The 14,172-nt window shown below is 40.2% G+C and overlaps 1 protein-coding gene across 1 annotated transcript in view; it reads right to left on the bottom strand.

Moving 5' to 3' along the window:
• The window catches only part of LOC124622464, a 49,678-nt gene extending 44,985 nt beyond the window's left edge, over positions 1-4,693 (bottom strand). The window contains exon 1 of the mRNA XM_047148168.1: positions 4,506-4,693. Within this exon, the coding sequence (XP_047004124.1) occupies positions 4,506-4,560 (55 nt within the window). The 5' untranslated portion in view covers positions 4,561-4,693. The remainder of the gene's footprint in view (positions 1-4,505) is intronic.
• Between the last annotated feature and the right edge of the window lie 9,479 nt (positions 4,694-14,172).

Below are 14,172 nucleotides of genomic sequence, written 5' to 3'. Positions count from 1 at the left end.
GGCACCGCATATCATCACGCCAGGTGATACGCCAGTATAGCGATGACGAATACAAGCTTCCAATGTGCGTTCACTGCGATGTCACCAAACACGGATTCGACCATTATGATGCTGTAAACAGAACCTAGATTCATCCGAAAAAACGACATTTGGCCATTCGTGCACCCAGGTTCGTCGTTGAGTACACCGTCGCAGGCGCTCCTGTCTGTGATGCAGCGTCAAGGGTAACCGCAGGCTTGGTCTCCGAACTGATAGTCCATGCTGCTGCAAACGTCGTCGAACTGTTCGTGCAGATGGTTGTGGTCTTGCAAACGTCCCCATGTGTTGACCCAGGGATCGAGACGTGGCTGCACGATCCGTTACAGCCATGCGGATAAGATGCCTGTCATCTCGACTGCTAGTGACACGAGGCCGTTGGGATCCAGCACGACGTTCCGTATTGCCCTCCTGAACCCACAGATTCCATATTATGCTAACAGTCATTGGATCTCTACCAACGCGAGCGGCAATGTCGCGATAAGATAGACCGCAATCTCGATAGGTTACAATCCGACCTTTATCAAAGTCGGAAACTTGATGGTACGCATTTCTCCTCCTTACAGGAGGCATCACAACAACGTTTCACCAGGCAACGCCGGTCAACTGCTGTTTGTGTATGAGAAATCGGTTGGAAACTTTCCTCATGTCAGCACGTTGTAGGTGTCGCCACCGGCGCCAACCTTGTGTGAATGCTCTGAAAACCTAATCATTTGCATATCACAGCATCTTCTTCCTGTCGGTTAAATTTCGCGTCTGTAGCACGTCATCTTCGTTGTGTAGCAATTTTAATGGCCAGTAGTGTAGATAATCGTTTTTCCCTCGTTCTGTTGAGAGTGGAACAGCAAAGGAAATTACTAGTATTTGTACAGGGTACCCTCCACCATACACCGTACCGTGGCATGCGAAGTTTGTATATGGTTAGGTGTATGTAGAATAAAACGGGAACACCATGAAATGTGTATGCAAATTAAAAAGGGTGTAAGACATGGATGTACTGTTCCGTCCCTACTACTCAATCTGCACATCGAAGGAGTTATGATGGTAATAAAAGAACGACCAGGAGCGGGGTTAAAATTCAGAGTAAAAGTATATCAATGATATTCGCTGCTGACGTTGCTATCCTCAGTAAAACTGAGGAAGAATTGCGAGAGCTGTAGAGAGCATAGAGTATGGATGAGAGCAAATAAAAAAAAATGTAATGAAGAGTAGGGAAATGAGATCAGCGATAAGCTTAAAATGAAAACTGGGGACCACTAAGTAGACGAAGTGAAGGAATTCACCGGCTGGAGTGGCCGAGCGGTTCTAGGCGCTACAGTCTGGAGCCTCGCGACCGCTACGGTCGCAGGTTCGAATCCTGCCTCGGGCACGGATGTGTGTGATGTCCTTAGGTTAGTTAGGTTTAAGTAGTTCTAAGTTCTAGGGGACTGATGACCTCAGATGTTAAGTCCCATAGTGCTCAGAGCCATTTGAACCATTTTGCTACCTTGAGGGCAAAATAACACTTAACAGACGAAGCAAGGAAGACATGGAAAGCCAGACTTGCTCAAAGAAAGAGGGTATTCCTAGCCAAAAGAGGTCTACTAGTACCAAAATCGACCTTAATCTCAAGAAGAAATATCTGAAGCACAGGACTGCATGGGAATGAATCATGGACTGTGGGAAGACTGGAACAGAAGAGATTCAAAGCGTTTGAGATGTGGTGCTATGGAAGGATGTCGAAACTTAAGAGGACTGATAAATAAGAACCGAGAAGGAAAACAACACTGACAAGACAAGAGACAGGATGACAGAACATGTGTTGAGACATCAAGGAGTAACTCCACTGTGCTTGAGGGAGCAGTAGGGGGTAGAAACTGTAACGGAAGACGGAGACTGGAATATCCGCAACCAATAATTGAGTACCTCGGGTGTAGGAGCTACCTTGAGGAGAAGAGGTTGCCATAAGGATATCACGAAGTGTACCATCAAACCAGTCAGAAGGCTGATGGCTCAGAAAATAAGAGCCTGCATGAACCAGTGCTTATACAAAATACCTAGAAAAATTAATAGCACGCAGATCCATACAGTCACAATGGCAAATAGAGTGTCAAACGGTAGGATAAGGTCTCAGCTGTCACGACTTATCACCTTCATTACGATCTAAAGTAGAATCAATATTACAGAATAATCAACAAATGATTATGCATATGTTCCAGAACTCTGATTCTCAATACATACTGTAAAATGTAGTTGGAAAGAGAGATAGCCGTCAACGCGTAACGAGGAAGACCTCTCTTTGCATGTCAGATTTGTTAGTTTGGGTTAAACTGGCACCCGTTCACAGCAACTGTGGTGTGTAAAGAAAATTAAAATTTCATGAATAAAACCTCTCTACGTTAAAGTCAAATTAAGCTCCCGACTTATCTATTCATATGGTTACTGTCCCAACGATTTGTAGGCAATAGTGAAAGAAACATCATAATAGCATAACAAAAGAAATATAGATAAAAATGTAAATTTCGTCAGTTCACCTACGACGTAAAGTGGTTAGAAGGAAAATGTATTAGCAATATCTGTAGAGAGTATCTATAGCACAGCATAGTATTTAACCTTATCTTCAAGTTGGTACATACTAACGTAATTGTGTTTCAACAAAATCTCAAAGAAAGAAAAATACTGAATAGTTTGAGCCTTTTCCGTGTAAAAGTAGTCATTAGAAAAATAAGTAAACAAAAGAAAGAAGAAAACACAAAGCAAAAATATTTATCGTAGTTAATGACACTAAAGAAGTGTAGAAATTACATCGCTGATTTTGCGATTAGGTATGTCGTTGCTTTCTTGATAGCAAAATCGTACAACATAACGTATAGAATAACGCGTTTTAATATAAGTAAACGAGGGAAGTAAATAAAAAATTAATTACTATATCAGACTTCTGTCTAGGCTAATAATATCATTTGTCAAGATGAAGTCCTTATCACGGAAAGACTGCGTAAACAGCAAATACCAGTCAATGTCAGAAATGTAATTGTTGTTTTGGTTACTCTGAAGCTACGTAATTTGTCTGCATTGTCCGCCTCCTTAGCGTAGCAGTAGCGTTACCGCCTACCACGCTGGTGGCCCGGGTTCGATTCCCAGCAGGGCACTGGGTGTTGTGTGTCTTTCATCATTATTTTCATCATCATTCACTCGCAAGTTGCCGAAGAGATGTCAACTAAAAAGGACTTGCAATGCGGCGGCCGAACTCCCCCGAATGGGGCCTCCCGGCTAACAATGCCATACGATCATTTCATTTCATTTTCTTGTCTGCATTATGAGCTATAAATGATGTAAAAATTTATTTATTTACCCATTACAAGGAATGGTTATAATTCCAAACTCATAGTGAGCCATACGTATTAGTGAGGCTACTTAATTTACTTTTATACACGAAGTGTAGAGCAATTAAGTCACGGTTGCAATCTCTTGAACTATATGGATGTTCACACAGCGTGCTTCAGAGTTGTAGTAACCTACTGATTCATCGCAGTTATCGGCCAGTATAGCAGACGTTACAGTATTAAAATATCAATACCGGTGAACATTAATATATGCAGTACATGTTTATAGGGTTTACCAAATTTGCGTAAATAGTATTAGACCATATTACATCATTGCTCACGGTAGACAGAGAATCTACACACTTCGAAGTTTTTTGTATTAAGTAGGACTAGATAAAATAATATACGTACAAGCAATCTCTTTAAAGCAATCTGGAATTTCTTCCACGTATGTATAGATCAGATGTTTGGATGCCTAAGATTACCTGTACGCACAGTAATTAAAATTTGTTTTCGGAAGAAGGGCAGTAGTTTTCAATAGACACAGGGAATACTAAACTTCTTAACGGTACACTGCACTACAAGATTGTTCGCTGACGATGAAGTTGTCAATAGGAAGGTATCGCCGTTTGATGTAGAAAGATGTGACAAAATTTCCATTTGGTGTAATTATTGGCAGCAATAAATACTGACACGAATTAGTTTCAGAGAGATGGAAAAAATGGTAGAGGCCGACGGTAAGGAAGGTGAGCTTGGGTTGACGTTTGCTGATGAAATTGTAATTCTACAAGACGGCAAGAGTCTTGGACGAGCAGCTGAACAGAATGTACAATGTCTTGAAAACAGGTTATAAGGTAAACAGCAGCAAAAGTAAAGTAAGTGCAATGGAATGTAGTCGAGTTAAATCAAGTGATTTAAGGGAATTAGAGTGGGAAATGAGACACTAAAAGTAGCCGGTGAATTTGATATTTGGACAGCAAAATAACTAATGAAGTCGAAGTAGGGAGGATATACAACGTAGAATGACAGTAGCAAGCAAAACGTTTCTGAAATAAACACTTTAACACCGAAAATACACTTAAGTGTTAGTAAGTCTTTTCTGATGGTGTTTGTCTAGATTATAGCCTTTTATAGGCCTAAAAGAGACACATCTCAAATTTTTACTACCTTGTGAATGTCCAACGCTGGCAAGAATCGCCACAACAGCTACAAGCCTCGCCATTTTCACAAGTCCTGCGTGTAATACGTGCTTCGGGCATCCTTGGCGGCTTATATACCGCACCCAGCCCTCTTCTGACGAGGACTTCCCCCGGTTCCCGGAATGTATGGTGCGCAGGCATCTCCGATTCGCTTTGCACTGACGTCCGGTGCGAGATCTGGTCACGCTTCCTGCTGCCACGACTGGCTACGGTCAAGGTTATTCTATACAGCTATGGCCCGTGCAGACTCCTCAATGACGTAAGCACCCAAAGCATGATATGGCAATTTTGCCTTCTTCGTACAGTCATTTATCTTTATCGGTGATATACTGCAAAACAACATGTGACACTACGACACAGTATCCCACACCATAACACAGAATTAGTACTTAAATATTTAATGTTATTCTTTTTCACGAATATGATTTGCTTTAATTTCTTTGTGATGTATGATCAGTTTCACTATTGTATAACATTGTAGACTCAATGTGATAAATTCACTTGTTATAATGTAGTATGGTATAAAACGATTAAAAACAGTTGAATCATTCATTGCAGAAAGGCGATGAGTCAACTTTTTTTTACAAGAATGAGTTAAATATTGGAACTAGACGATGCGGGGTGGAAAGATTAATACATACTATAAGAGCAGTAGTCAATCATCAAATGGCATCACTATGGGAGTTCGAAATCGTCACTGCATGTGACTCCAATAGTCATTGACTCACGACCATTTTGCGCGGACTATGTAGAAGTGTCTGCAATTGTAACCAAACGACACTAGTGGCTTGTTGCTATTTTAACGTGCATTTTTTCTTGTTAAGTTTGACAAACTATAACGGTCCAGTTAGTGGTTCATTGTAGCAGATCCAAAATATTTTACAGTAAAATTAATGACGTTTCTGAATGCAGTGAAAAAGAAAATAAGTTAGATTACATGCAAAATTCACTGTGTCAGATATTCCTGTTCAGGTTATCTTTTACTTGGAAAATTTACAGGTCGATGTTTTTAACAAATCAAGAAAGGTGGAAATAAAGTCTGCTCATTTCTATATCGTTACATCCAGAAACTTATCCCAACAGTTGTAAATGAATTTCACTTATTCTCCAACAACCAATAAGAATAAGAATAACACAGTGATTCACTTTAGTTTAACACTTTGAGTCAACAGGGAGATTTAAGAAGATGAAACATTATTTCCCCATACACAGGTATAATTTTCTACCAAAAGACAGAGAAGACACTATAAATAAGTTGGTGAGCCATCATGACAGTACCTTCTTGAAGAGTATGCCATAACAATGGAAACAGCTTCAAGTAAATTAACAGTTGAAACTGCTGACGATGATGCAATTAAAAATTGGTAGTCTGCATATAAAAAGCCTTGCCTCTGAGAATTTAGCACGGGAAAATTTCCTACAGGACATAAAATTTCTTTTTCGCCTGATAAGGTTTGAGTATGATGGACATTATGCTGAGCAATTGAAAACGGAACAGTTCATTGATGGTGCTGTCTCAGACACATTTCAGCTCTTTTACAGTTTCACTAAGTATCCCGTACTTCCCAGTTAGGTAGCATATCCCGAATAATAGGTGATCACCATTGTCAAAAAAAAAAAATACAAGATATATTGAAAGGGAAAAGGTATACGCTACCTGAGTGTATGGAATTTTACGCCCAATTGCAAGAATGGCCAATAGCAGGGGGAACAAACAATGACGATGATGATATAGAAGATTAGAGTGCGTGCAGAACACCGTGGCCAATAGAGGCACAATCAGCAGGACACACGTGAAGAGAGTGGCAGTGGTGGGGGTTACGGGCAGGCGATGCAGGGGAAATGCCAAGCACTGAAGGGGAAGTGCCATTCTAAACTGAAGCCTATGTTCACTTTTTTGTAAATATTAAGTGAAGCCCCTACACACCTACACTTGCATGATGACAATTCAAAAAGATCTACTGTCACTTCTGCTTTGGTTAGTATCTAAAAAGAATTCAGCTGAAAATGCAACTAAAGCAGCGATTTATTTTCGCCTGACTTGTTAATCACGTGAAACTTTCAGAGGAGCATCATGAGTAGCGAATTTTAAATAAAATCTACACATATTTCTTCTTGTCTTGTTAAAATTTTCTTCCTTTGCCAAAACACAGCGGAGTTTACATAGCATCACCTCGCTAACATGCTGTGCAGACACAATTGTGAGAGAATTCTGAATGGTGGTTTATTAAGTTTATTAAGTGAGGGAAAGTGAGGTCAATGTTCTCTGCCTCGTGATGACTGGGTGTTGTGTGATGTCCTTAGGTTAGTTAGGTTTAAGTAGTTCTAAGTTCTAGGGGACTGATGACCGTAGATGTTAAGTCCTATAGTGCTCCGAGCCATTTGAACCATTTTTGAGGTCAATGGTTTATGAAAAAGCACATTCCCGGAACAAAAATGAACATGTAATGTCTTCACTTATGCTGTTCCAAAACCCACAGCATTTCTCGTTTCACCAGCTATAGATGGCCCTTAAAAATTACATACTTTCATTGAAAAAGTCTGTGGTTAGTGGAATAATGAAGTTTTGCTTGATAACTATATGGCAAAATACACTCCTCTTTGCATGTCATCATTTTCCAAAATCTCATTTCGATATCTCAAACCGTTTATGAAATATGAGGAATGTTGTGTATACTTCAGTCTGGCTTTATCGATGGGGAGCGCGATTGCAAATGATTGTGCTACATGAGTATAGGGAGGGCCTATACAAGGGCGATGTACTTGGGGACAATATTATGGAAATGGAAGAGGATGTAGATAAAGATGAAATGGGAGATACGATACTGCGTGAAGAGTTTGACAGAGCACTGAATGACCTGAGTCGAAACAAGGCCCCGGGAGTAGACAACATTCCATTGGAACTACTGACGGCCTTGGGAGAGCCAGTCCTGACAAAACTCTACCATCTGGTGAGCAAGATGTATGAGACGGGCGAAATACCCTCAGACATAAAGAAGAATATAATAATTCCAATCCCAAAGAAAGCTGGTGTTGACAGATGTGTAAATTACCGAACTATCAGTTTAATAAGTCACAGCTGCAAAATACTAACACGAATTCTTTACAGACGAATGGATGAGCTGGTAGAAGCCGACCTCGGCGAAGATCTGTTTGGATTCCTCAGAAATGTTGGAACACGTGAGGCAATACTGACCCTACGACTTATCTTAGAAAATAGATTAAGGAAAGGCAAACCTAAGTTTCTAGCATTCATAGACTTAGAGAAAGCTTTTGACAATGTTGACTGGAATACTCTCTTTCAAATTCTAAAGGTGGCAGGGGTAAAATATAGGGAGCGAAAGACTATTTACAATTTGTACAGAAACCAGATGGCAGTTACAAGAGTCGAGGGGCATGAAAGGGAAGCAGCGGTTGGGAAGGGAGTGAGACAGGGTTGTAGCCTGTCCCCTATGTTATTCAATCTGTATATTGAGCAAGCAGTAAAGGAAACAAAAGAAAAATTCGGAGTAGGTATTAAAGTCCATGGAGAAGAAATAAAAACGTTGAGGTTCGCCGATGACATTGTAATTCTGTCAGAGACAGCAAAGGACTTGGAAGAACAGCTGAACGGAATGAACAGTGTCTTGAAAGGAGGATATAAGATGAACATGAACAAAAGCAAAACGAGGATAATGGAATGTAGTCGAATTAAGTCGAGTGATGCTGAGGGAATTAGATTAGAAAATGAGACACTTAAAGTAGTAAGGGAGTTTTGCTATTTGGGTCGAAGTAGAAAGGATATAAAATCTAACTGGCAATTGCAAGGAAAGCGTTTCTGAAGAAGAGAAATTCGTTAACATCGAGTATAGATTTAAGTGTCAGGAAGTCTTTTCTGAAAGTATTTGTGTGGAGGGTAGCCACGTATGGAAGTGAAACTTGGACGATAAATAGTTTGGACAAGAAGAGAATAGAAGCTTTCGAAATGTGGTGCTACAGAAGAATGCTGAAGATTAGATGGATAGAGCACATAACTAATGAGGAGGTATTGAATAGAATTGGGGAGAAGAGGAGTTTGTGGCACAACTTGACAAGAAGAAGGGACCGGTTGGTAGGACATGTTTTGAGGCATCAAGGGATCACCAATTTAGTATTGGAGGGCAGCGTGGAGGGTAAAAATCGTAGAGGGAGACCAAGAGATGAATACACAAAGCAGATTCAGAAGGATGTAGGTTGCAGTAGGTACTGGGAGATGAAGAAGCTTGCACAGGATAGAGTAGCATGGAGAGCTGCATCAAACCAGTCTCAGGACTGAAGACAACAACAACAACAACATGAGAACAATTTTTTCGAAATTGGTGACAGAAGGCGACTCCACCCAAGTCTAAAGTAAAATTCAATATGTTGGCTACATTTCACATGCAGCAACATATTATGTAATACACACCAAACGCAAAATCATAGCGTCCTCTAGTTTTCATTGCAAACTTTTGCGCACTGTCTTACTTACATACAGATATCACAATGATTATGAAATGATGGGCAGATCATCATGAAGCTAACTTAAAAAACTATAAGTAACGTAAAAATGAAACTTTTTGCCAAATAGTTTCTGCAAAATCATTTGATACAGATTGCAGGTTTGCGCCTCGATTCTGCCATCACCGACCGGCCGAAATGGGGCGAACACTGTCAACCTCCCCTTCCGAACAAATGAATGAACTCTCCGAGCGATTTGGACGAAAACTGGTCACTGTGCATCGGTCACTAATCCTGCGTGCAATCTAACATGTTTTAAGTTCTTTGCCTCAACATTGTTATAAGAAGTGCAGCTACAGCTCAAAATGTCAATAAAGCAGTAATAGTTTCATCTGAATTCGAAGTTCACCATATTTGCTGATTTTTGTAAAGAGATTAACATGTTTTCCCAATTATAGCTTTCATTTATTGTAACGAATAGTTATTCATTGCAAAAAAGGCCTAGGCAGCAATATTTTAAATTTACTTTTATGCTAAGCTATAAATTACAAAACAAAAATACAGAACGCTACACAATCCTTGTAGACTCAGTACCTACTGACTTCGAAATAACAGTAAATACACAGATGGTTTATGCTGCAGGAAGTTTTTTCCTTCTTCTGTAAAATCTTTTTGAAGTGATCGATACAATTCTGTAAAATATGTACAGCAGAAACAATGGCAATGAGAGAGACTTAGTAGTGTTTTTAAACTTTTATTCTTTGTGGACGTCTACACCTTCTACGTGATCTGAGAACGAAAAGATTGTCCAAGCAGGCCGTAATCTCTTTATTATCCTGCAATTGGCCAATTTCAACCGTGGGTCACTTATCCAGCACATGTATGTATTAGAATGTGAAATGAATCGTGAAGCTTAAAACATGTGTTTGAAAATGACCCACGGTTGAAACTGGCCAATTGCACGGATAATATACAGATTACAGCCCACTTTGACTATGTTTTCATTCTCAAAACTTAGTGTTACATGGAGTTAATGAAAGTCAGTGGTTAACACGAAATCTTTGGAGTGCAGACAGTCAGAAGGTCGTTGACAACAACAGGTCGTAACAGGGAAGTAGTGAGCCGCGAGTGAGTAAGAACGCAAGTGTGAGTGGCTGTAGGTTTGCGAATATGTGCGCACCAATGTTTGTGGTTGCAAACGCGTGAAGTGTCATAAAACAAGTAAGAGTAAGCCTTACACAATTACACTCACTCTCTCTCGGCCTCACTCACAGTCACCCGCATAATCTTGTGGTTCAGAGAGGCACTAGAAATTACAATGGTCGCAGAACGTTGATTACTTATAATCATGCTTCAAGAGGAATGAAAGGAAGATTACTGTTTGGCCACAGTAAGTATAAGGAATAGTCACATGTGAAGACGAGATATTATCATTACGAAACATTACCACCACCCAAGCTATTACTTTGGGACTCCAACAGATAGAACCACTTGAGACTTTTAGCTTTGTAAAAGTCCTGCCCGTGTTTTGAGTGAGTGGGACAATATAATTTTTTGTGAACGTTAATCACAACTTCACAGTCATCGTTCACCTAAGTCACTAATACCTGGAACAGTACCCATGTCGTGTATTCGAAGTATCCTAGTATGAATGCTGAGGACAATGGCTTTGTTAGAGCGTAAAACTAATTTTTTTCTTGAATTGGAAATCTCATAGTGTAACTAACTAATTGGAGTAACTAACGTTTGAGCAACAAAGTAACGATGAACTTTGAATTTAACATTTAAAAGAACTGTTGAAACCATTTAATCAGGCAAATAATAGTACATTTTACTTCTTATCTCACCATATTTATTAATTTCCCGTGATTTTAGTATTTCTCTTTACCGATGTCTTGACCGTCGTATTCCAGCATCATCATGTTGTAACAGTAAAGATTATAGTGAGATTACGCTGTGTCATTATCATTGCATCACTTCTTACTGTGATCCATTCAGTTTTCATTCTGTTTATCATTATTTCAATTAATCCGAAGGTTTAAGTATGAACTTTGACTTGACTAAACATTTTCTGATCCCCTGGAATTTATACACAAGTAATGGCTGACGCCATCAATAAATGTGTAACTGATTGTTATGTGAACTTAATTCTGATCATAATCAGTTGATTTCAGAAATAAATTGTCTGCTTTAGAACTGGCGACAGAACTAGTTTCATTACATTAGTGTAATTTCACGAAAATATCAATTTTTATCAATGATGAATCCGCATACTCAACCCATAAGGGATAGTTAAGTGAAAACGAGACAGATGAAAAAAAAGTAAGTAAATTGTTTATTATTTCAAAAGCAATCACCAATGATTTCGCGGAAAAATGTTTGCGGTTGCCTACGGAACCATGATTGTACATGGCGTGCTCTTTTACGTGCGAAATGCGAGGGTTTGCTCAAAGGAGTGCCTCCGAATTTTTTTAGAAAGATTCTTAAAAAGTTTTAAATAAAACTACCTTTATTGACATTCTACGTCTGTATTCTTCATGTCTACACTCTGTTTTCTCAATATGGTCACCCTGACAACGAACAAATATCTGTCAATGAGAGATCAGTTTTTTATACTGTCATTGCTGAGTGGTTGACTTCGTTCGCGGAGCCCATAGAGTAAATATCTCTGGAGTGAGCATTGCGTTCTGCGCATGTTGTCAACATTAAACCAGAATTGTCACGTGTTTTCGGGACTTCGCTGTGCGTGTGTGCTTTCTGCAGCGTTTGAAGTTTATAATATCAAGAGTTTTTGTTGTGTTTCACCGTTTGTTGATAGTGTAATAGCGAGGGGAATTGCTGTTGTTGCTATGGATGCAAAGAAAAATATATGAAAGGAGGGATAGTAACTTTTCATGGGTACATACCATGTAGCTCTAATTATAGTAATCATATTAGTAAGCGACACTGTATGTTTAAAAATTTCGAGACGCCTTATAATTAAGGCTTTATTCTGTAGACCTATTTTTCTACGATTTTATGACTATAAAACATATTACGGCTCGTACAAAAGCTTACAAACGACCGCTTCCTCTAGTAAATTTGCTAGTGGAACAGGAAAGGGAAAGGTTAGTTGTTTCAGTAAATACTATCCTACATGCATTTATCAGTGACTTGTAGATTATGTATATAGATTACTCAGTCTACTATTTATTTAATAAACTGGGGGCAAGTACTTAAAATGCGTTAAATAAATACCTCAAAGTGCCACCAGTACGAAAAATTGTGCTTTAGGTCGCAAAAACGACTATCACTGCAAAAATGTACGTCAGGCTCTGTAATACTATAAAGTGCCGTATCATTGCGAAAACTACCAAAAATCGAGTGCATCTGAACTATGACACCTATCGCAAAGAAGCAGAATGTAATAACACTTGCCCTTAAAAGTTACGTAGCTGGTTTATTCCCGGTATCAAATGGATACTGTTAAAATGTTTGCGCAACATATATAAATAATCCACGACACGTACGGAAAGAATCCGTCTGTACTAGGGATGTAGTGACATTCTAAATATACAGGGCGCTATACAGACATGCACAAGATGTCCCGATCACGTGACCAGGCCGGCAATGTATGTTGACAACACAAAATCCGTTCTGCGCATGTGAATGCTCACTCCAGAGATATTTACTCTATGGCGGAGCCACAACTTCATCTCTGCCGTTGACGGAGCTACAATTTCACCTCTGCTTACACCGCTTCATCATTATCAAAGTGAAGTCCTCGAAGACGTAATTTGTTTTGGAGGCAGATGAAAATCGAATGGGACCAAATCGGGACTGTTGATTGATGACGATGAACCCAAGGTATCGAATTGTTGCAGATGTCGCAGAGGTAAACTCTGTTCATCATAAGAATAAACCTGATGTAAACAAATACTATCGCAATGATTGGTCAGAAGCCGTAGCACACGTACACTGGTGTTATTGCGCTCTTGGAAGTAGGTCCTACTTATGTATTGGATACATTATTGCTGAGTTACGTTAAATGAAACTTTAATGTATTCAAATGTATTAGTAGCCGTTAACGTTTTTCTTAATCACACTGTAGTTATGTAGTTTTTATTTCAAAAATCGTGTACAGTCACAGCCTTTGCAGCGTTGTGCTCTGATGGTCGCGCTGTTAACACGCAGTATGGAAATGGCTGAGGCTGCTTCCTGATCCGTAGTGAGACACGCGTGTGGAACACGGTTAGAAAGTTGTTTGTTTGTCATAAATTTACAGATAATCGGCATTGAAGTTTTCCGAGCCACTGTATTAGATACAGGTGTAACCCAATTACTCATTCGTGTATAGCGGAATCAGCAGCGTCGTAGCATGATAACTCATTGCTGGGAATGGTTCACTGGATCAAGTGTAGCCTGCGTTAATGTTTTTTCTCGTTCAATCTAAATTACCTACATCTCGTAATTGTAAAATTCATCATCTTTTTTATGAATAATGCACGTCTTCTTGTTTTTAATTACGTACTGCACACGAAACTCCGCTCTGGTAGAAGGAGGGGAGAGGAAAAAGGGGGCCCTGTGGTGGGGGGAACAAGGCCAGGTTATAGTTAGAAGGAAGGGTATATGTCATGGAAAAGTTCATCATCCGAGAGGGGGAGTCACTGTAAATTGCACTGATAAAGGAGATGGAGCGTGTGGAGGTGGAGAGAGGGAGTGATACAACGATAGAGGTGCGGCAATGGGCGAGGGGTGGAGAGGAAGGAGGAAACCAGGGGATGGGGGGTGGGGGTCAAGCCTGCAGGCAATGTGAAGAATGCGAAGATGTTGGAGGAACAGGAGGAGGTGGGGGAAGCGGATGAGTTCATACAGGAGCCGTGTGGGGGAAGGAAGGCGGATACGGAAGGCAAGGCGGAGCGCATGGCATTCGAAGATTTGGAGGGCCTTGTAAAAGCGGGTGGGTGTGGAGATCCAGGCAACACCGACATAACAGAGGATAGGACGGACGAGGGATTTATAGGTTTGGAGGAATGTGGAAGGATGCAATCCCCATGTCCAGCCAGACAGGAGGCGGAGGTGAGAATAGGCTTTCTGCTGGATGCTATGGAGGTGAGGGATGCAGGTCAGGTGACAGTCGAGGGTGAGGCCAAGGTATCTCAGGGTGGGGGTGAGCTGGATGGGACGACATAAAGGGT

This window comes from Schistocerca americana, chromosome 7 (assembly GCF_021461395.2).
Source record: "Schistocerca americana isolate TAMUIC-IGC-003095 chromosome 7, iqSchAmer2.1, whole genome shotgun sequence".
In the NCBI taxonomy this organism is placed as follows: domain Eukaryota; kingdom Metazoa; phylum Arthropoda; class Insecta; order Orthoptera; family Acrididae; genus Schistocerca; species Schistocerca americana.
This window is presented reverse-complemented; position numbering and strand designations above follow the sequence as displayed.